The sequence below is a fragment of the Balaenoptera musculus genome, chromosome 9 (assembly GCF_009873245.2).
Source record: "Balaenoptera musculus isolate JJ_BM4_2016_0621 chromosome 9, mBalMus1.pri.v3, whole genome shotgun sequence".
NCBI lineage: Eukaryota > Metazoa > Chordata > Mammalia > Artiodactyla > Balaenopteridae > Balaenoptera > Balaenoptera musculus.
In genome coordinates this window covers 82,704,948-82,726,150 of record NC_045793.1, presented here as the reverse complement: position 1 = coordinate 82,726,150, position 21,203 = coordinate 82,704,948, and the positions used below count along the sequence as shown (strand labels likewise).

Here is a 21,203-nt window from a genome sequence, read left to right as displayed (position 1 = left end):
GAGGGAGGAAGGGTAGAACCAGTGAAAAGAAAGAATTAGATCCATTTCAGGAACATGATGCTTCTAAAATGATGCCAGCCTTTGTAAGAAAAGTGAAGAGGTAGAAAGATAAGTCATCATGTCATGAATTTGATGGATGAAGACATTTAACTTGGATAATGAAGGCAATAAATAGTAACTTTTTATAGATCAGTATGCCTAACATGTAAGGATTGAGTATATGATAAACAAAAAATACAAAGGAAAAGAGTTTCAACAGATCCATGGATAAAAGAAGCCCCTGACAAGGCCGAAGTGTGCATGAGCATAAAACTGTTTTCATATAAAAAGCTGAATAACTGTAACGGTTTTACAGTGATCATTAAGAAAAAATACTTATGAATATTACCAATATGTGCTGTAGGAAATGAAAACACTAGTTCCCATAATAATTATCTACATATCCATCTTTCCATCACATTCTTTACTATTTCACAACACTTTTCTCTCATTACCAATAAAACTACAATTTTGACTTACCAGGCAGCAGCAGTGGCCCACCAGCCAATGTGTAATATGTCTGCTATTGATGGCTGTAAGGTAGAATAAAAAAGTATTACATTAATCTACACTGAGTGTCCCTCTGAGAGAGTGGAAGGGTGACTTGCACATTACTGACCACGGATGCTGAGCGATGCCCTGCTCCTTGTTTAGGTGCAGCTCCAGGCTCACACACGGACTGATAATCATAAGATTTATTATAAGCATAAACTGATATATTAACCAGGTGTCTCATCAAGCTTGGATCAATCTCTCCAAAAAATCTTCCAATCTGGTACAGAAAAAAATAAGAAAGTTTCAAATGTAAGCCAAATATTACCACCTGAACCAGTACAAACAAAAGAAATGATACAAAGAAACAGAACTAAAACTATTGAGGAGCTTGAAAACAAAAGCAAGTAATAAACCAGTATATGACACTCTGAAGGAACTCCAGTGAGATTAGGTATTCTCATTTCTGAATGGCTCCCCGTGCTACTTGGAAGGAACGGACAGTTTACTAAGCCTTAAATCACAATCCAATAAGAGAAATGGTGAAACTAGAAAAAGAAACTTGTAGGGACTGTGCTGAACTGGGTGAGTCCCATCTATAGGGACAACCTCTAGCACACCAATTCCAACCCATAAATATTGTCATTTAGGAAAACTGTCCAGTATTGAGAGATCTTTTTTGTTTGTTTTTTAAAGAAAAGCCAGATATACAGGTTCAGAAATGAAATTAGTTGGCAATTAATTCTACTTTGTTTAAAATCCTGTGTAAAGCAAAGAGCCTAACTGTTGCCAATTTTCAAATTTCAGGTTAGAATTTTCATCTGTTTCAAACCAGCTATGTGTTAGGACTGACATTATCAACTGATTAATATGTGAAAATTTTCTAAATTTCTGAGAGGTCAAAAATAAAAAGTTCATATCATGTTAAAATCCTTAGCGCTGGGCTTCCCTGGTGGCGCAGTGGTTGAGAATCTGCCTGCCAATGCAGGGGACACGGGTTCCAGCCCTGGTCTGGGAAGATCCCACATGCCGCGGAGCAACTAGGCCCGTGAGCCACAACTACTGAGCCTGCGCGTCTGGAGCCTGTGCTCCGCAACAAGAGAGGCCGCGATAGTGAGAGGCCCGCGCACCGCGATGAAGAGTGGCCCCCGCTTGCCACAACTAGAGAAAGCCCTCGCACAGAAACGAAGACCCAACACAGCCAAAAATTAATTAATTAATTAATTAATTAAAAAAAAAATCCTTAGCTCTATGTTTTAATGGTAACTGTACCAGAAAGTAAACTCAACTAACAAATATAAGGAAAACTAGTTTTAGGATGCATTTCTTAATAGTTTATATTACATTAAGCACTTCAATTATCAATTTTTATAGTGGTGTGAGGGAGTTTTGTAATGTTGATCAGGGAAACACACTTTGGAAACCCTACTCCTTGCCACTTTAGGTATATACCTGGTTAGTGTAATCATCATGATTTGCCATCAAAAGAAACCCACCGTCATCTAGAATCACACAATCCATTACCTAGCAAGACAAAAATAACAGTTAATACACTTTTTTAGGAAGGTTAGGTTACATAATCATTACTCCATTATATAGATGATTATAACAATAAAAATAGGAGAAAAACTTAGATAACTGTATCTTCTCTTGAACATATATGCTCAGGAGATTCTGATGAAATAAATTAAGGGCATGCATATAGATTGCTATCAAACCATCAGGGCTTGAAATTCCACCACGATCCATCCAGTTAAAATTGTCAACTCAGGGATTTCCCTGGTGGTGCAGTGGTTAAGAATCACCCGCCATTGCAGGGGAAAACGGGTTTGAGCCCTGGTCCGGGAAGATCCCACATGCTGCGGAGCAACTAAGCCAGTGCCCCACAACTACTGAGCCCACACGCCACAACTACTGAAGCCCACGCACCTAGAGCCCGTGCTCCACAACAAGAGAAGCCACTGCACCACAATAAAGAGTCGCCCCCACTTGCTGCAACTAAAGAAAGCCCACACGCAACAACGAAGACCCAACACAGACCAAAAAAAAAAGTCAACTCAGTCTGAATGAAAACATAAGAACAAATCAGAAATAATCTTTTTGTCACCCCACTGTCATCTAAATGAACCAGGAAATTGGATAAACCAAAACATTTAATAATGTATAATTATTATTTTAAACACATACTTAAGATTTTGACAAGAAAGACATTAAGAAAAATCCATTTGGGGCACTATTCATCACAGACTTAAAAATAAAAAGCAGCAGCATGAGGTTATTTATAACTATTTTATATTAAAAATATTTGATTGGATAATTTGAGATGTAAAAGCAGGAAGCAAGACAAAAAAAATGCCTCTGACAGAGGAAAAATAACCATATATCCTAAAGTATTCCCATCCAGTTTAAATTATGTTTAAATGCATGAATCAATTTAATTTTATTGTATAAAATCACAATTAAAAACATTGTTTTCAGATTTGGGGACGTAATGCATTCTATTTTTCTAATATGGAAGGAGCTTGCTAAAACCTTTGCTCTAAAAACAGCTAATACATAGTCTATGTAAAATGGATGTTACAAAAATAATTAAAATTACTGGCTTATGATTTCACAAGACTAGGAGTGATAACATGATATGAAACCCCTGCTTCCTTTGGAAATATATAGGCATACATAAGAGGACTGAAAGAAAATAGTGGAATTCATCATTCTTATTCATTATATGAATAATTTATCTAGTATCATTCTTACAGCATCTTCAGCTTGGAACAAAGCAACTTGACATTTGCTTTTTCAATTTCTCAAACAGAAATGGAAGTAATAGAAGACAATGTAAAATCCAATCCTGGCAAGTGAAACTATGTAATACCAAGGTTTAGTTTAAAAAACTTTCTCACCACTATAAACACAGTGTGAAAAATTCACATAAAGTGCAAAAGATGAGGGAAGATTGCACTGATAATAAATATGCTTCAGTTAGAAACTCTGGTCAGAAACAAATTTGTATTTATATGTACAAAAGAATCTAACAATTGAGACTGAAGTGAATACAGTCTATATTGATATGGCTTTTTAATGAATACTTTAAAATGCTTCTAATGTTTAAGGTTAGGAATTAAAAGCATATAATTCAAATTCTTATCTATGAATTAGTTCACCATTCCATACAATATTTTTTTAGCATTTGACTAAACCTTCCCACAACTTTCTTTATCATTAGAGTCTTAGAAAGAGTAACACAAAAAATTGTACTTAAAAATTCCATTTTAAAGAGTTTTCTTACATCACTGTTTCTTTTACAGTCACAAACTGGACCAGCACACTGAAAGACAGAAATACAGTTATCACCTCATATTATCTTTCTAATTGGATTTTAATTATATCATTTTAATTATTACCATATTGTAATTAGAAATTTTATAATAATTTAGTTAGTATAAAAGATTAAATGATAGTCTAGTCAATAGCTTTATCTTTACAAATTAGAAAATATCAGCCAAAAATATTTAAACTAGCATTTTAAATTATAATATTGAAATATTTTTCTTTTATTATTTATTAGTTGAGTAAACAAAAAAATCTCTGAAAAAATGGGAATTCATAATTCTGCTTCAATGTAGTAGCAACGAAAATTTATTTTGTCACTGTATAAGACTTTATTTGCTTTCTAAGATCAGTAAATGTAGCATAAGAATGTTTTAAAAAGTTATCTTACCGGATCCCTGATTGATGTTTTGGTGAAATTCTCTATCCAGGAATTTACATCAATTTTAATTCCAACAACTGAAACAATCATGTAAAGAAAACTTGACACATACATTTAAAAAATGTAGCTATAATTCTCATTTATCTTTCCTCTCACATTTAAAAATTCCTGAGCAGGCAAATGTAAGTTTCTTAAGATTAAAAAAAAAAAAAGTTTAATTGCAGATATACATTGAAAAGCTGATTCAAATTCATTTAAAAGGTGGCAAATTTAATTAGCTACAATATAATTTCTGGGGTATGCTAATTTAAATAATTTATATTCTATTTAATGCTATTTTATAATGTTTATTACAGACATATATTTCTTGGGGTTTTCATTAAGAAGTAATGCTAATAGCTCTTAAACTGTTATATAAACTTCATTTATACACACATTTATTTACTATAACCTGGTCAATTAACTAATAAAGGAGGCTTAAAAAAATGAGTGTCAGGAATAGCTTTATAAATATGAGGTCATTCAAGTGGTGGGTTTTAAGAGGCTTCCCTAACCTGACCAGTGCATGCAGTAGGTGCTTAAGAAATGTTTGCTGAGAATATACAGTGGAGAAAAGACAGCCTCTTCAATAAGTGGTGCTGGGAAAACTGGACAGCTACATGGAAAAGAATGAAATTAGAACACTCCCTAACACCATACACAAGAATAAACTCAAAATGGATTAAAGAGCTAAATGTAACGCCAGGCACTATAAAACTCTTAGAGGAAAACATAGGCAGAACACTCCATGACATAAATCACAGCAAGATCCTTTTGACCCACCTCTTAGAGAAAGGGATATAAAAACAAAAATAAACAAATGGGACCTAATGAAACTTAAAAGCTTTTGCACAGCAAAGGAAAACATAAACAAGATGAAAACACAACCCTCAGAATGGGAGAAAATATTTGCAAACGAGGCAACTGACAAAGGATTAATCTCCAAAATATACAAGCAGCTCATGCAGCTCAATATCAAAAAAACAAACAACCCAATCCAAAAATGGGCAGAAGACCTAATGAGACATTTCTCCAAAGAAGACGTACAGATTGCCAACAAACACATGAAAGGATGCTCAGCATCACTAATCATTAGAGATATGCAAATCAAAACTACAATGAAGTATCACCTCACACCAGTCAGAATGGCCATCATCAAAAAATCTACAAACAATAAATGCTGGAGAGGGTGTGGAGAAAAGGAAACCCTCTTGCACTGTTAGTGGGAATCTAAACTGATACAGCCACTATGGAGAACAGTATGGAGGATCCTTAAAAACCTAAAAATAGAACTGCAATATGGCCCAGCAATCCCACTACTGGACATATACCCTGAGAAAACCATAATTCAAAAAGAGTCATGTACCACAATGTTCATTGCAGCTCTATTTACAATAGCCAGGACATGGAAGCAACCTAAGTGTCCATCGACAGATGAATGGATAAAGAAGATGTGGCACATATATACAATGGAATATTACTCAGCCATAAAAGAAACGAAATTGAGTTATTTGTAGTGAGGTGGATGGACCTAGAGACTGTCATACGGAGTGAAGTAAGTCAGAAAGAGAAAAACAAATACCATATGCTAACACATATATATGGAATCTAAAAAAAAAAAAAAGGTTCTGAAGAACCTAGGGGCAGGACAGGAATAAAGATGCAGATGTAGAGATTAGACTTGAGGACATGGGGAGGGGGAAGGGTAAGCTGGGACGAAGTGAGAGAGTGGCATGGACATATATACACCACCAAATGTAAAATGGATAGCTAGTGGGAAGCAGCCGCATAGCACAGGGAGATCAGTTTGGTGCTTTGTGACCACCTGGAGCGGTGGGAAAAGGAGGGTGGGAGGGAGATGCAAAAGGGAGGAGATATGGGGTTATATGTATATGTATAGCTGATTCACTTTGTTATACAGCAGAAACTAACACAGCATTGTAAAGCAATTATATTCCAATAAAGATGTTAAAAAAAATAAAAATAAATTAAAAAAAAAGAAAGAAATGCTTGCTGAAGTGTGGATAAATGAGCGGATGAGTAGGTAGGTGAGTGAGTAGGTGGCACATGAATGAGTGATTGAGAGAATAAGATTGAATGAGTAAATGAGCAATTGAGAGAATGGAGGAAGGAGTGAATGAGTTGCTGAGTGAATGTATGCAGTTCAGCTGCTGGGGGGTGAAATTGCCCTCAAGAGCAGAAAGGAGTTTATCTACCTTCTCAATCTGGCCTAGTTTTTCTAAAATTCAAACAATACTGAATTATACATTTTTTTTTTAACTTTTACTGCATCTGTTCATTACAGCCCACTTCTAATTCCCACTGATGCTCAGTTTTATGAACTTTTTCATTTGCTTGATTTCTTTTACCAAAAGACTCATTATTCTATATGTTTTATTGTAAGGTGTTTTTTTAAAATAGATCCCTACCTAATTCTTTTTAACAGATACATAGTATAGCTATGCCACAATTTATCTTTTTCCCCAATGATGGAAACTTAACTTTTCATGTTTAAATTATTACAAATATTCACATCCTTGCCCATATCTACTTTTGTATATTTGAAATGCTTTATAGGATAGACTTCTGAGTGCAATTGCTGGATCAATCCAGCATTTAGAATTTTGAAATACAACACGAAACTGACTCCCTAAATTTATGTCAAGAGTGTATAAACATACACACTTCTTTGAAAACTCAACTCTTATTTTATCCCCAATCTCATAGGTAACTAATTGTGTTTCATTTTATTTTTCAAATTTGACTTTATATTGGTTGAAGCTTTCTGATAGCCTTCCTGATAAGCACTGCCAGTTGATAATATAAACAGTAGGTCACATTTAATTTTGGTTGTGTGTATGTGTACAATATATGTGCTTACCTGCAGGTTTAAGAAGTTTTCCTTGGATGTATATTTCTACAGCTTTGCTTACCATAATGCCTGATTCATAAGCACCAGGTCCGCTTTCTAAAAAAAAAAAAAAAAAAGGGAAAAATAGACCTATCTAGATAAATCAAATAATATTAAATTTATTTTAATAGGTACAGGTGGATACTGTTTTACTTAAATATTCTAGCATAAATATGTTATCAAGAAGTGGTCTCCTCTTCCCTTTTCTTCCTTTTTATAGCAGGTTAATTAGAGTGTCCAGGAATTGGTTTGCATTAATTGACTTTGGAATGAGAATTACTCAGCTTGGCTGTATCACTCTCACAATAAAGGATGCACACCAAATCCCTGCTTTATGACACTTACTACAATATTGGGGAGGCTGCTGAAGTAAAGCAGAAAGATTGATCTTAGATTCACAAAACTGCTGTAAAACTGTAAAAGATACATATTCCTCGAAAAAACTGAAATTCTCTGAACTTCAGTTTCCCCATTTGTGAAAATGGTGATGGAAAAACCAACCCCCAGAAAGGCTGAAGGATTAAATTAGAAAGTTTTAGGGAAAGAACCCAATAAAGTATTTTAAAATATAGGCTATTATTAATTTTTATAAATGTTATGCAACTAATACTGATTAAAGAGCAAACTGATTAATTACATTTTTAAAATTCATTAAACATTCTTAAATATATTTGCAGTTTGTGAAATGAGGGATGATCTATATGTGTTTCAATGTATTATGCATGCCTGTAGATATGCTGTCTTTACATTACTGGGTGGCTGATTTCTTGTAGATGCATTTTATTTCCTCAACTAAATGGATGCTCTGTCCTTCCAATGTCGTGCATATGGTATATGCTTAATGATCACTATTCTGAGCAAATAACATAAAATATATTGTTTGTGTGGGGGGAAGCAGGTAGTAGCAATAATTTATTTTTAAAAAAGGAATTGAGATGGCTGAATTCTAAAGCAATACTTACTGTTAAAGTATGGAGCAGTGAAAACATAGTTATCGTTATCGAGACTTCTTTTATAAAAGCTGTCCTCATATGTTTCTGGGTTTTCTTGCCAATTTTCTCCAGCCCTAAGGAGGAAATGGGTCATCATTTTTATTCTTTAATCTACTCGATAACTTACTTTTCCCTTTGTGGACACCACTGAACTTTACAGATATGTCTGTATCTCAGGTACGTCTAAGGAAGTTAGTGGTAATTGATGGTGTAAATGACATTCACTACTAAGCAACAGATCTGCTTAGAATTAAACTAAGGAGCAGAAAAAGCTGACGTCTAGTTTTACTCTGCCATTTACTAGCCAGGTAATTATAGACAAGTCAGTTAATAAGTCAATTAATATTAATAAACCTACACAGCCCACTTTATGGACTCTTCTGAAGATAAACACAGATAAAATCCATAGAACAGTGAAAACAATGAAGTGCTATGCCAATATTGCCAGTCGACATATTCGTAATAACCATATCTTCATTTAACCAGGTTAGCTTATGTCTATGAAGACAGAAATCTCTTTGATAACCTCTTCAATGTTGTAATATATATGACAAGCAAAAACATCATTGAAGAATCATATAATAGCATTTTTGAAAGAAATGGAGTATTTTAATAATTAAGTACTTTAGGTAAATTCCAATTTAACTACTAATAATGATCAGTTTCTCTGAAGAATGGCTTCCTTATACAGTAAGGTACAGATCCTTGGAGAAGTCCTTTGTAATCCAGTAATTTTTACAGATGCTATTTGAACTTACTCTTTGGGATAAACTCTGGTAATCCCACCATCAGTCACAACAAACCGTGCTTTCACTCCCTTGCTGGAACAGAAGACAAAAGAAGGACATTTTCATTCAACTTATTCTTTGTAAGGTATTAGTTTAGGTGTTGGTGGTACAAAGTGAAACAGAATGAGTTCCTGAGATAAAGGAAGCCAAAGTAAATGTATCAATAGATGTAAACTCTGTTTTAATAAAACATAGTTTTTAGATATTTCTTAAAATATCTAAGAAATAGTTAAAGGCAGGATGCTTAAGGAAGACATTTCATAAGAAATAATGAGATAGCTGCATCCTGAAGATGGAATGGGAGTTAACACAGATGACAGGAAGACATCACATGTAAAGAAAAGAGCACATGTAAGGGAAAGCTAGTGAAGAGTGGTAGTATTTGGTGTAATAAAAGCATAAGGCATGAGGTGAGAAACAACAGGAGGTAAAGTTGCAAGTATAAGCTTCTGAAGCATGGTCAGCTCATGAGTGATCGTGAAATCCACGCTGGAGAGGCTGCTTCACCTTCACCCTGAAGTTATTAGGGCTCCGTTTTAAAAGTGAGACTCTGGAAAGTATGAGTTACATGGAGAACAGCCTGGGGCCCGTGGGCAGAGGAATTGGAAGCCCTAAAGGCAGAGACATCAGCTGCTGTGATTTCTTAGAAATGGAAAACAATCAGAACCCTGAGTATGAAGAAGAGAGGAAAACATTTTTAGAAACAATATTTAGCACTTGCTGGTTGATTGGAAATGGGGCGGAGAAGAGACTGGAAAGGAGAACCATCGTCAGATTTCTCCATGTCTTGACTGGCTGTAGGGCAGGGCTATTAGAAAGCTAACTGAACATTCACTAGAAGCCCTAGTTTACCACCAACACTGAGACACACGCAAGCACACCTATTTAATTTGGTTATTCACACTGTAGTGTATACATGCGTAAAGCTGAGTAATGGTAGATGTTAGTCCTGACACACAACCACAACTGAAAATTCAAGTTGTCAACAACTGCAAAATGGTTTTCTTGAGAAACGGTTATTAAAGATAAATAATAAACTTTAAATTTATGAGACCTATTTTCCAAAAATTTCCCCAAGAGAAGCTAAACCGAAATACAGAATATATATCTTTTATTAATAAGAACAAACACTTACATGTTTTTCTGCTTACTCCAGTAATTTTGGACAAGTTCATTTGTAAAGCCTGCATCCAGCAAGACTCTATTAATCAAGTCCGTATTGCCTAACACGGAAGAAGGAGAGCCTCAATTACACCCACATAGTTTAATTAGGATAGTAATGTAACAAACATTTTCTATTTCCAGATGCAATTTAGAGTGGATAATATTTCTATGAATTTAAAAATGTAACCTTATTAATTTTCTACATTTTTTATATTGTTCTTCTTCCATTTTTCAGGATATGGACAAAATTAGAAGTGGAAAAACCAATTCTAAATGAGGCAAATTATTTTGTAAATGCTATCAAAAGGATAAGGATTCCAAAGTATCATAATTTCACAGACAATTTTATGCCTAAGTATAAAACTATATAACACATATAGGGTTTTCTTTGTTTTTTTGTTTTCTGTTTTGGGGCCAAGGAACAGAATAACTTATCACAGACCAGCACTGCTCCAAGACCGGCTTTTGGAATCTGTTGGCACTGATGAAAGAGCACAGGCTTCAGGCTGTCACTTCTGGAGTAACTGAAGAGAGTATTAGCCCAGGTTTGAAGGTAATGGAGGGAAAAGATGATGAGGACCAAGGGTCAATGAATACACTCTCTTAAACAAAAAATGTTGCCTTCTTCCCTTTCTCTTGGCTCCTCTGCTCTAAGCCCATAAAGCTCTGAAATAACCTACACGTACCGACTGAAACTTCACACTTCTGATTTCATTTTATTCAGATACGGAATATATGGTGTTACTTAATATTGTGTTACCACAAGAGCTGGGGGTGGCATAGGCTAGAAAACATTTTAGTTCCTTTTAATTATTTTACCTCAATGTATCTTTCACTCAAGATTAAAGGATCAATTTAATCCATATTTTAGACTTCAATTCATCCTAGGAACTTTTATTACACTATTTTAGAAACAATCACTATAAAAAATAATCCCTTTGGAAAGTGAGTGATATATTTTAATTCTTAAATCCTTTTAATTCTTAAATCCTTTTAATTCTTAAATCCTTTTAGGTAAAACAAAAGAGACCATTATCTTAATCTGTAATATAAATCAATGTTACAAGTAATTTCATAGTTTGATTCATATTTTCATTATGCTCTAAGCCTAAAATCAATCTTGAAATCTGTCTCCTGCAGCTGGTTACATGCAATAAATAGATTATTAGTATTAAGCTTTACCGTTTTATACATATACACTTTTCATTTTTACTTTAATTCAAAAATAAAGAAGAATATGAAGAAGACAACCACCCTACAGCATTCACATTTAGGTAGGTTAATAAATTAACTTAAACAATAGGTGAGAATTGTAATTTTACTGATGGATTAAGTACTTTTATAAAGCAAAGTTAAACTTGACTGTACCTCTTTAAAAAAAAACCATTTAGGTCAGTTACATTTCAGTCACTGATATCTACTTTTAGAGTTGGTTTTACAGAATATTGATAACATGAGGTAAAGTATGATTGAGAAAAATCTATAACACTGTCAGAGGAAAATAGAGATTATTTCATAGCTATTAACTCTTTTATAATAAAACATCTAGTAAGTTCTCAATTTTTTATATAATCATCTCAAACATTTCCCATAGAATTATAGGGGAGGCAGAAAAAAGTTAACTGAAATGAAGGAAGAGACTGAAGAACATAAATAACACTATGGATATTAGCGCTATTTTACTAAAAGTATTTTGTTTAAACATTTATACTTCTCTGAGACGAGACATCCAATTAAAGGAGTATTCAATAATCTTATTATTTCAGTTCTCTTTTGGAAATAAATAATAACACTGTAAAGGTTCTGCGCAGAATGAGCTCACACTGAGCAGAAAGTTTTGAAATCACGCGTGTTCAGGCATGATCAATGCAGACTTCACCCACCCGTGACAGGTTTCCAGAGCGGCTCTTTCAAGCAACTGGCTAACTCGTCTTAGAGGTGCTCAGTAGTTATTTCTTACGAGATAAATATAAGCTTGAGAGACAGCTTTAAGAAGGGATTTTCTTTTTTTATAACTGAGGAAATGCTTTATTTAACCCTTCCTGATAGCAGGAGAAATAACTTTTAAGAAGAAAAGAAAAAGAGAGAAGAAGGACGAGGGAGAGGAGAAGGGAGAAGATGGAAGAGGAGAAAGAGAACAAACAAGTCATTTATGTGTACTTTTATCTTCAAGTTATATTTACTAAGGTAATTTTGGCCAGGCAGTTGGTTTTTCTCTCTTATTTCCTAAGTATACTACTGCCTTTTCTCCTGATAGTACTTTTTAATACATAGGGTAATTTTAGGAAGAAAAAACAGTTAAGATTTTTAAATGTTTTAAGAGCCCAGAATCCATAAATCTCTATGAGGTTTCAGAGTATAAATGATGCAAATTTCTCTGAAAGACAAATAAAATTGTTAAAAACTAACTACTAAAATGTATCCACTCTAACTTGATTTACTTCATAAAATGGGAAATTATCGATGCATATTTTTTAAGATTAAAGTTAACTGTGATCAAGATAAAACCCCATTGTTATGTCTCTATTTGTTGTTTTTATGCTATCCATGTTAAAACTCATTATATAAATTGGAGGATATAAATAACTTGATTAAAATGTGTTTTCCTCTGCATAGAGGAAAGAACAATGCGATAAAGAATCTTCAAAAGATCATTCCAAATTAAATTTCCCAAATTTGAGAGGGACAAGGTAAGCATATACTATTTACATCTAACCATTTGCAAGTATTGAATACCTGGCTTTGAACATTGGATTTTACTTAATAACAGAATGAAATTTCTGTAATATATAAAAAAATAAGGGTCAAATTGTTACCATTAAAACTTCAAAAAGTAAATAAATAAACCAGCATACCAACAAACTAAACTGAATCACGATTTGACTACTTCGGATATAACCACAGTGAAGCAATTATTGCAAATTAATGCATACTTACATGATGGGTTGTTCGGAGTTTTTCTATCGATAAGCTCATTAAAATTTAAAAGAAATTCGGTGTTATTATCTGATATTTTAAGATCATTGCAGTAATCTCTGAAAAAAATATTTTAGGATATTAGGCGTAAAAATCACAACTTTACAAAAATGTACACAGTAAGCATAGGTAGTGAAAACATTTAATTTTTAAACTTTTTACTATCTGCGTGACTTTGCAAGCTGTTGAATTCTGGTTATCTCCATTTCCTCATCCCTATAATGGAATAACACTTTAACATCAAGTGGTCAGGATTATATATTATATATTAATATACGTTAACCATTTGAACTCTGGACAGAAGGTGCCCAATAAGTGTTGGCTTCTGTTACTCCTACTGTACTATTGTCATTTTATGCTGTAGGTTAGCAATTTACATATAGAAATTAAGACTGAGAAATTTAAAGATACCTATTTATCAAATATCTACAATAAACCCATTATGTTAACTTTTTTTGAGAAATTACTATTTTAAAAAAATCGAGTAAAATAAAGTGGCATTGATTTAGCTATTTGCACATATCTGTAATTACTGACTTAAGAGAATACAATAATGTCTCTGCATTCAGTTGACTGCAAGATTGTTTTGGCACATCAAAAAAGTAAGTGCTCACGCAGATCATCAGTTGGAAAGGAGAATTATTTTAATAATCTTTTCAGATAATTGTGGGTGTTCTTTTTTCTTGAGTAACACACTAAAACTTGATTATTTGCAATTTCTTGATTCGTAATTTGTGATATGGACTCTGAAACAATACCAATGAACATTTTGTACTCTGTTATATTAAAATTCAATGCACCATCTTACATTTTGAATGAATCTTTTACCCATCATGATTTTTATCACATCATAAATTGGTTATTTGGAAGATATGAATAATGCAGATGTTCCAAACGGTAACATATTTTATTACACAATAATGAAAATTCACATTCATTAATAACATCACTGATCTCACCAGATAGGTCTATAACTATTGGGAAGCTGTCATGCTTACAGTAATGAATATGTAACTTTCCTAAAATTCTAATTTTTATTGAAGTTCAGGTTTTGTCATTGGGAACAAATACTTTCAGTTGTTTTCTTCAAAGTAAAAGGCTCATTTAATTGATTTTTGAGAAAATGTCTGCCAAATACCCAAGTCTGAATAACCACAGCTCCTCTGTCATTCATTCTTTCTAGTAAAGTGATATCTCATGGAAAAAAAGCAAGAAGCTCCTATTTTAGCTCTCAATTCACACAATTTTTGGAGATAGGCAAGTTACTCTGGTATGCAGTAAAACTTCCTTTTTTTTTTTTTTTTTTCACAGTATTAAAAGACATATACTCACGGGTAAACCTCAATAAAATTAATAATTCTTACTGCTTTAATCAAGGATATTTTAAAGTGACACTGGCTTTTTCCCCAATGTGGGTGCCTGGCAATGAAGATTACAGTGGCTACCAGTGGTCTTTAGTACCACTGTCTTGATTCCTGATAAGGTATCAGCTCACCATTGCTTTTGTACTGTCACTGCAAATGTCAATATGATGAAAAACACAAATGCCATTTAACATTGTTAGGAAAATAGCTTTGTCCTTGCAGATTCTCTGAAAGAGACTTTGGAACCCACAGGGTTCTATACTTTGAGAACTGCTGTCCTAAGTGTTTTGGAAATTAAGAATAAATGTAAGGCAACATAAATATTATAAGAAGATTGCAATTATAATAACTAGGTTAATACAACTAACAGACTGGATAATCAAATATTCAAGACAAAAATGCAATCAAAAAGTAAATATTTGCAGATGCAAGGCCATTATCTAAATACAAAGCTGCAGAGAGGAATAGAATGTCAGAACTTCCAAAACAAGACTTCTCGGTTCATGGAAAATTTTTGTTTAGAGACAAGGTTTAAAAAGTTTTCATAATACCCATTAAATTATTGACAGAGCTAAAGTTGACTTCTTCCCACAATGCTATGCTTTTTTGGAAACAACATTAGCCTGGAAGTCAAAAGGCCAATACATTGAACTAGGATGGCACAGAATTAGAAGCTGATGGGAAGGTTTTAAAAGGATTAAATAGAATGTTTTAGAAGGACTAAATGAAATAAGTATTAATAAAATCATTAATAAAACATGGAATTTAAAAATTCCATGTTATTATCTAGAAGGCATTTCTAAAATTATCTTTTAATCATTTAGTTCTAAAAATAACTTTATCAGAAGGTAATTTAATATTTTAATAGTGAGGAAACTGAGATTCAAAGATGTAAAAAGATTTACCCAAAGGCACCTAACTAGCAAGTGGTCAAGCCCTGAGGGGAAGCCAAGTCTTCAGATCCCTAATTAGTGTTTTAACATAACCTACACTGTGCTTTGAACTTTCACTCTGTGAGCTTTTATAGTCACAAAGCTTCAGGCCAAAAGCAGCTTTGACCTCTACCAATAGAAGGCTGTCAGTGTTGTGAGCAGTTAGTTTAGACAATATCATCATGTTTTGTTTTGTTTTTGTTTTGATCCTTGTTGGCTCGGTTGTGCCCAACTCTGAAGGAGTCTAAAGATATTATTGACCTTTTGATGTATCGTAATGGCAAAAGCAGTGAAAGTGCTGAAACTACCATTAAAGAGAGTTGTTGAATCAGGATGTGAGCAGAAGTGAAAGAATTTAAACAACTGCGACGTGAGAAAACACAGCGCTGAATGTTGTGTCAGGGAATGAGTTCTCCTGTAATAAGAATGAGCCGGGACAACAGAAAGTTACCCACCAGGCAGACCAGGGTGCCTATGCACTAGGTAGTAAGTAGCAAGAGCCTGACTGAAATATTTGGGATGCGAATGTACGTCTAGACAGACAGAATCAACATCGGTTGCCTGTTAGCCTAATGATTGTTCAGCATAGGCCTGGGATCTTGACAACTGGAGATAATCAGCATTTCTTAAGATCTCTCCCAAAGGAACCACCCCAGGAAAGTGCATGACAGGCAATAACTGTGGTTAGCACAACTGCTGAGTTCCCTCAGGACGTGTGGGATAGATTTTGCTGATAAACTTTCTATGAGGCACTGTTTTTCTAAAAGAGATCAATTTTACACATATTGAGCATTACTTTTCTGGATTTTTTTTTTCCCCCCTAAAAAAGATTAAAGTAGCAAGGTGGAAAACCTCTGGATGACTTTAAAGGAACAAATTCAATTTCGATTTGCTGAAAATACCTTCAGGGCCTCAAAGCTATATAATCTTTTCTGGTCACTTTGTGTTTCTGACCAAAATGGGATTTGTAACTTAAATGGCTGTAAACTAAAAGATGTTTGGTATTAGAAATTTGGCAAATTATTTATTTCTAGAATACTGAAAGTCAGTTTGTTCTCATTCTATTCCACGAACTTACATAGGTCATACATCTCAAATTAGCATTGAATTACTGGTGATCACATACTTTTCTTTCTTATTCTAACTTATCTTTGAAGTGCTTTCTCATTTCTGATTATCCAAGAAAGATAGAAAAATTAATCCATGTTGTAGACTTTCATCCCTATGACTGTAATTCTCTTAAAGATAGGAATAATGCTCCACACATTTGTATTCTCCATGCTTTCCTTTCCAGTAGTTTTCAAAATTTAAGGAAATTGCAAAACCCGAGTACTAATTAGGATCAATGAGTTTAATTATTCAAGAATTAACAAAAATGGTTCTACCTTTAAAATTCATGAGCTTTCTTCAAATTATTTTAAAATAACTGCTTTTTAACATCCTTTATTATTATTATTATTATTGGCCACACCACATGCCTTGCGGGATCTTAGTTCCCCAACAAGGGATTGAACCCGGGCCCGTGGTAGTGCGCCAAGTCCTAACCACTGGACCGCCAGGGAATTCCCATAACATCCTTTATTAAATAACTATCCCTCCTCCTCTGACCTCTTACTATAACCATCAATAATAATAACTAATATTTATTTAGAGCTCATGTCATACCAAGAGCTATGCTAAATATTCTGCATGCAATATTATCTCACTTAAAGCTTATAAAAACTGTACGAGGTAGGTATTATTGTTAGCACCATTTTGCAAGTAAAGAAACTAAGATGCCGAGAATCCGAGTAACGCAGCTATGACCATGAAAATCTGGCAAACAGATCCTGAAAGTCTTTCTCTAGAGTTTGCTTCACTGTTTCCCATTAACAACAGTGACAAAAACATATGCCGGGTGTTCTATACTACATAAATGTCTCCCTTTTCTCACCAATTTTTTCTTTATCCTAATTTTCTATCAGTTTACTTTCCACAAATCTTTGAATACACATCCAATCCTCACATTTCCAGGAAATGTTCCCTACAAAAATATTTAACTCAGCTGTAGTGGACATTCTTTTGAGATTCCCTGACTAAGTATCTGCATATTCAGTGTAGGTATTTATACCTTAGAGTAGCAAGGAAACGGATTCAAATCCTGTATTATTTAACATCTCTAAAACTGTTTCCAAATCTGTGAAATAGGATAATATATAACACTAATTTATTACAGAGCTCTTTTGAGGGGTAAATATAATCAAATCATACATGTAAGTCATACATGTAAAAGGCTTAACACATGTTAACTGGGGTGAACACTCATTGTTTCTCCCACAAGCTACAACATTTCTTCCCTTCTCTGCTATTTGCTCCTTCCCCGAACACACAGGTGAATTCCAGTCTTCCAGCCAGTCATATTGCTATTGAACGTGACAGGCCACAGAAACGATCCATATGCTAACGCTTGCTGAACTATAACAAAATCCATTGTCTGTGAATTGGAAATTGAGATTGAGAGATATATTTATCTTCTCTGTGAATTCCTGGACGTTTACCATGCTCGGAGGGAGGGTCTCATCAACACAGGGTGCCCAGTATCTCAACCTCTTCTCACCCCTGTGCTACATTAATATTCTGCTTGTATCAAAGTTACTTGTATCAAAAAACTGCTAGTAAGATTGCAGGTATTATAATTAATAATATGATTTTTAAAATACTTTTCATACATTTATAGATTCTCCAGTCGTCAACTATTTATGAGGCCCCCACTGTGTGCCAGTCAGTGGATTTGATATTGAGTATTGAATGGTAAGTCAAATAGATGCCATCATGTCTCTGTTGGAGAAAATAAAATGAAGTGTGGCCAGTACTCTAGTACGGGAAATACAGGATTCTATGAAGCAGTCAGCAAGGATGTCTAACCCAGTGATGATGGGAAAGAAATTCCCAGATCAAGGAGCTTTGAAGTTGGAGTTTGGGAAGGACTGGAGGTGTGTATGTTCAATCCAAAATAGAAAAGAAAATTAGTGGATGAAAAGCAGTAAGGAGGAGAAAACAATGCATTTTAGGAAATAAGAAAAGTTTAGTGTGGCTAGACTTTAAAGCAGAGGTTGGCAGACTGTTTCTTAAAGGGCAAGAGGGTAAATGATTCAGGCTCTATGGGCTAAAAGGTCTAGGCCACAACCCCTTGGCTCTGCTTTTGTAGTGAAAGCAGCCACAGGCAATACATCAACAAATGCCTGTGGCTGCGTTCTAATAAAACTTTACATATAAAGTTTTATATGTAAAACTGCAGGCTGTAGTTTGTCAGCCCCTGATTTAGAGTATAGGGGACCACACGGGTAAACTGGGACCTAGTGACAGAACATGTGAAAGCTATCCTATACAGTATCGATTATCATGAGGATAATACTAAGCCACTGGTTAGTATTTAACAGATGAGAAACGTAATGTTATTGAAAGTTTAGAAACTCCCTCTGCTTACAGAAAGGAGACAGAAATTGGAAGTAAGGGAGAAATACTGGAGTCAGGGAGATCAATTAGGAGGCAGCCTTAGTAGTTTAAGTGAGGAAGGCACTAGTCTGAACTAGAACAAAGGCAGCAGAGTTTGACAGACATACTTGATACTCATAAGATAAACTCTATGTGGCAAGACTTGTTGATCGACCAGAAGTTACATATAAAGGAAAGGGAGCAAAGACATCTGTCAGGTTTCAAGACTGGGTATTTGGGGAGGACAGTTTTTTTGTCACTGAGGGAACACAGAAAGAAGAGTTTTCCAAAGAGGACAAATGTTCAGGAGACCATGAATTTGAAGCACCTTGAAGAGAGATTCCTGTTAGGCTCCATAAACATGAAGTCTCATATTAAAATATGTAGGGTAGGCATAAAGTCTGGAAATAGATAGATTGTTTGATCTTATATTATAATGTAAGGTCAATAAACCACATAGTATGTCTAGTTTGTTTCTAGATGTTATCAACATCCTGCAGATTTGGGAGACATCACCCCAAACTGTAGACACGGAATAGTGGACGTCTGTGGTATGTCTGTAGACTCAAAATAGGAAGATAAGAGAGCCCAGGCCAGCAGCTTCATATGAGTGATGTGCACAAGAAGGGAAGCTCATGAAAGAGACTGAATATGCAGCCAGGGAGGGAGGAAGAAAACCAGAGAAGCATGTCATTAAGCAAGAGGAGGCAGAACGTCAAAGGGTGGGATCAGCGGTGTCCAAGACTGAAGGCAATTCAAGCAGGAAAACTGCTAGAGGGCAGAGTCACTCACAAAGCCAGAAATATGCTTTGTTAACAGAGACTTCTCAAAAAGTTATATATATTCCTTGCTTTCAACAAGAACCAAAAATTCAGATAGTCTTATGCAGAAATAAAAAGAAAGAATAACTGAGACCAATTTTTAGGAGCCTTCTTAGAGCAATTTCTTTAAGAAGGAAAAATTGTGAGAATTGGATACTACAAGCTTCTGAATCTATTTTATTCAGTAGCCTAGGGTAATAGGAATTCTGTTGATTTGTATTATTACATGTGTCTGATGGAGAGTGGGAGTCAAAAACTAAGGAAAGAAATAGAAATAAAGAATAATCTTGGATTCTTGAATGGAGTTTCAAATAATTATAAGAAAATAGAGGTAGAGATGAAGATGTATATTAGAGCTAGGGAAGGGGGATTATAAGCGAGAGAAGTAAAATTGGTTAGGAGGAAAAAGAACGCTAATCTTAGAAATTATGTGAGAAAATCTCACTATATAAAAATATATTTTCCCAAAAACTTGTGTTAAAAAAATCAATGATGTTAAGTCATTCTATGAGGCATACACATTCTTGTATATATATATACATATATGTATATATCTGTACATATCTATGCATATCTATCTCTCTGTGTGTGTGTGTGTGTAGAGAGAGAGAGAGAAAGTGAGTGAGAGTTTGTATGTGTATACATAGTCACAAATGCAAATTCACAACTCTTCATTTTTGTTGGATACACTGTTGGTTCCAACAAAAACAAAACCTCCATCTGTCCTATTCAAGCTGTATCCCCAAGTCAGCATATTCTTTAGCACACGGCAGCTGCTAAGTACCTGAATGAGTAAATGAATGAAAGAACAGCATTCTCTTTCAGTTTTAAAGTTATTGTTTCCTTTGGTTCCATAATTTGGCATGGCATAATCCAGAGCAGTCTTGACCCCAGCTCAGACCTGTTCTTGAAGGCCTACATATTCACAATGACCTATAAAAAAGAAAACAAAACCTACCTTGGTGCTATGAATGTATAGCCAGATTCTTCAAAATTATCCGGCTTCAGTGTTTCTGAATCTGCAAAGATAATGTTATAGGGTTAGACAAACAATGCGGAATATGCACCCTGAGATTTGATGTCAATAGGAAGGCATTCAAAAAATAACCTTACACGGAAGAATAAAAGTAGACTATTTCCATCCTAAACTGAAACACATGAATGAATATAAAGATCCCCAATACTTTACAGTGATAAAATCAATTTTAATTTCATAACATGGATTACAACAGTTATATCAAAGACAATGTTAGGTCTATAATTTTCCCATTTACTAACTAACCCTACTATAACTAAGATATCCTTTAAAAAGTGACTTTTGTCAATGTTACACCAGAGGTATTTATTTAAAATGCCAAATATTTTACCAATATTATGATAAAGAAAATGCTTTTAATAAACCCATTAATGTCTTTAGTGAATTAATAGCATTCTTCATATTAGTATGAATGAGTAAGTGGAAGGATAAAAACACACAAGTATTTAAGTTTAAGGAAAAAACC

The 21,203-nt window shown here is 34.3% G+C and overlaps 1 protein-coding gene across 7 annotated transcripts in view; it reads right to left on the bottom strand.

Annotated features, from left to right (window-relative positions):
• The window catches only part of CACNA2D1 (calcium voltage-gated channel auxiliary subunit alpha2delta 1), a 496,257-nt gene that overhangs the window by 24,592 nt on the left and 450,462 nt on the right, over nt 1-21,203 (bottom strand). For all 7 annotated transcript variants that reach the window (XM_036863210.1, XM_036863212.1, XM_036863213.1 and 4 more), the window contains 11 exons: nt 20,660-20,720; nt 13,072-13,169; nt 10,106-10,193; nt 8,941-9,003; nt 8,153-8,256; nt 7,161-7,247; nt 4,250-4,317; nt 3,818-3,856; nt 1,984-2,055; nt 659-811; nt 520-572 (listed from right to left, as the gene is read on the bottom strand). In XM_036863210.1, the coding sequence (XP_036719105.1) occupies nt 520-572; nt 659-811; nt 1,984-2,055; nt 3,818-3,856; nt 4,250-4,317; nt 7,161-7,247; nt 8,153-8,256; nt 8,941-9,003; nt 10,106-10,193; nt 13,072-13,169; nt 20,660-20,720 (886 nt within the window). The remainder of the gene's footprint in view (nt 1-519; nt 573-658; nt 812-1,983; nt 2,056-3,817; nt 3,857-4,249; nt 4,318-7,160; nt 7,248-8,152; nt 8,257-8,940; nt 9,004-10,105; nt 10,194-13,071; nt 13,170-20,659; nt 20,721-21,203) is intronic.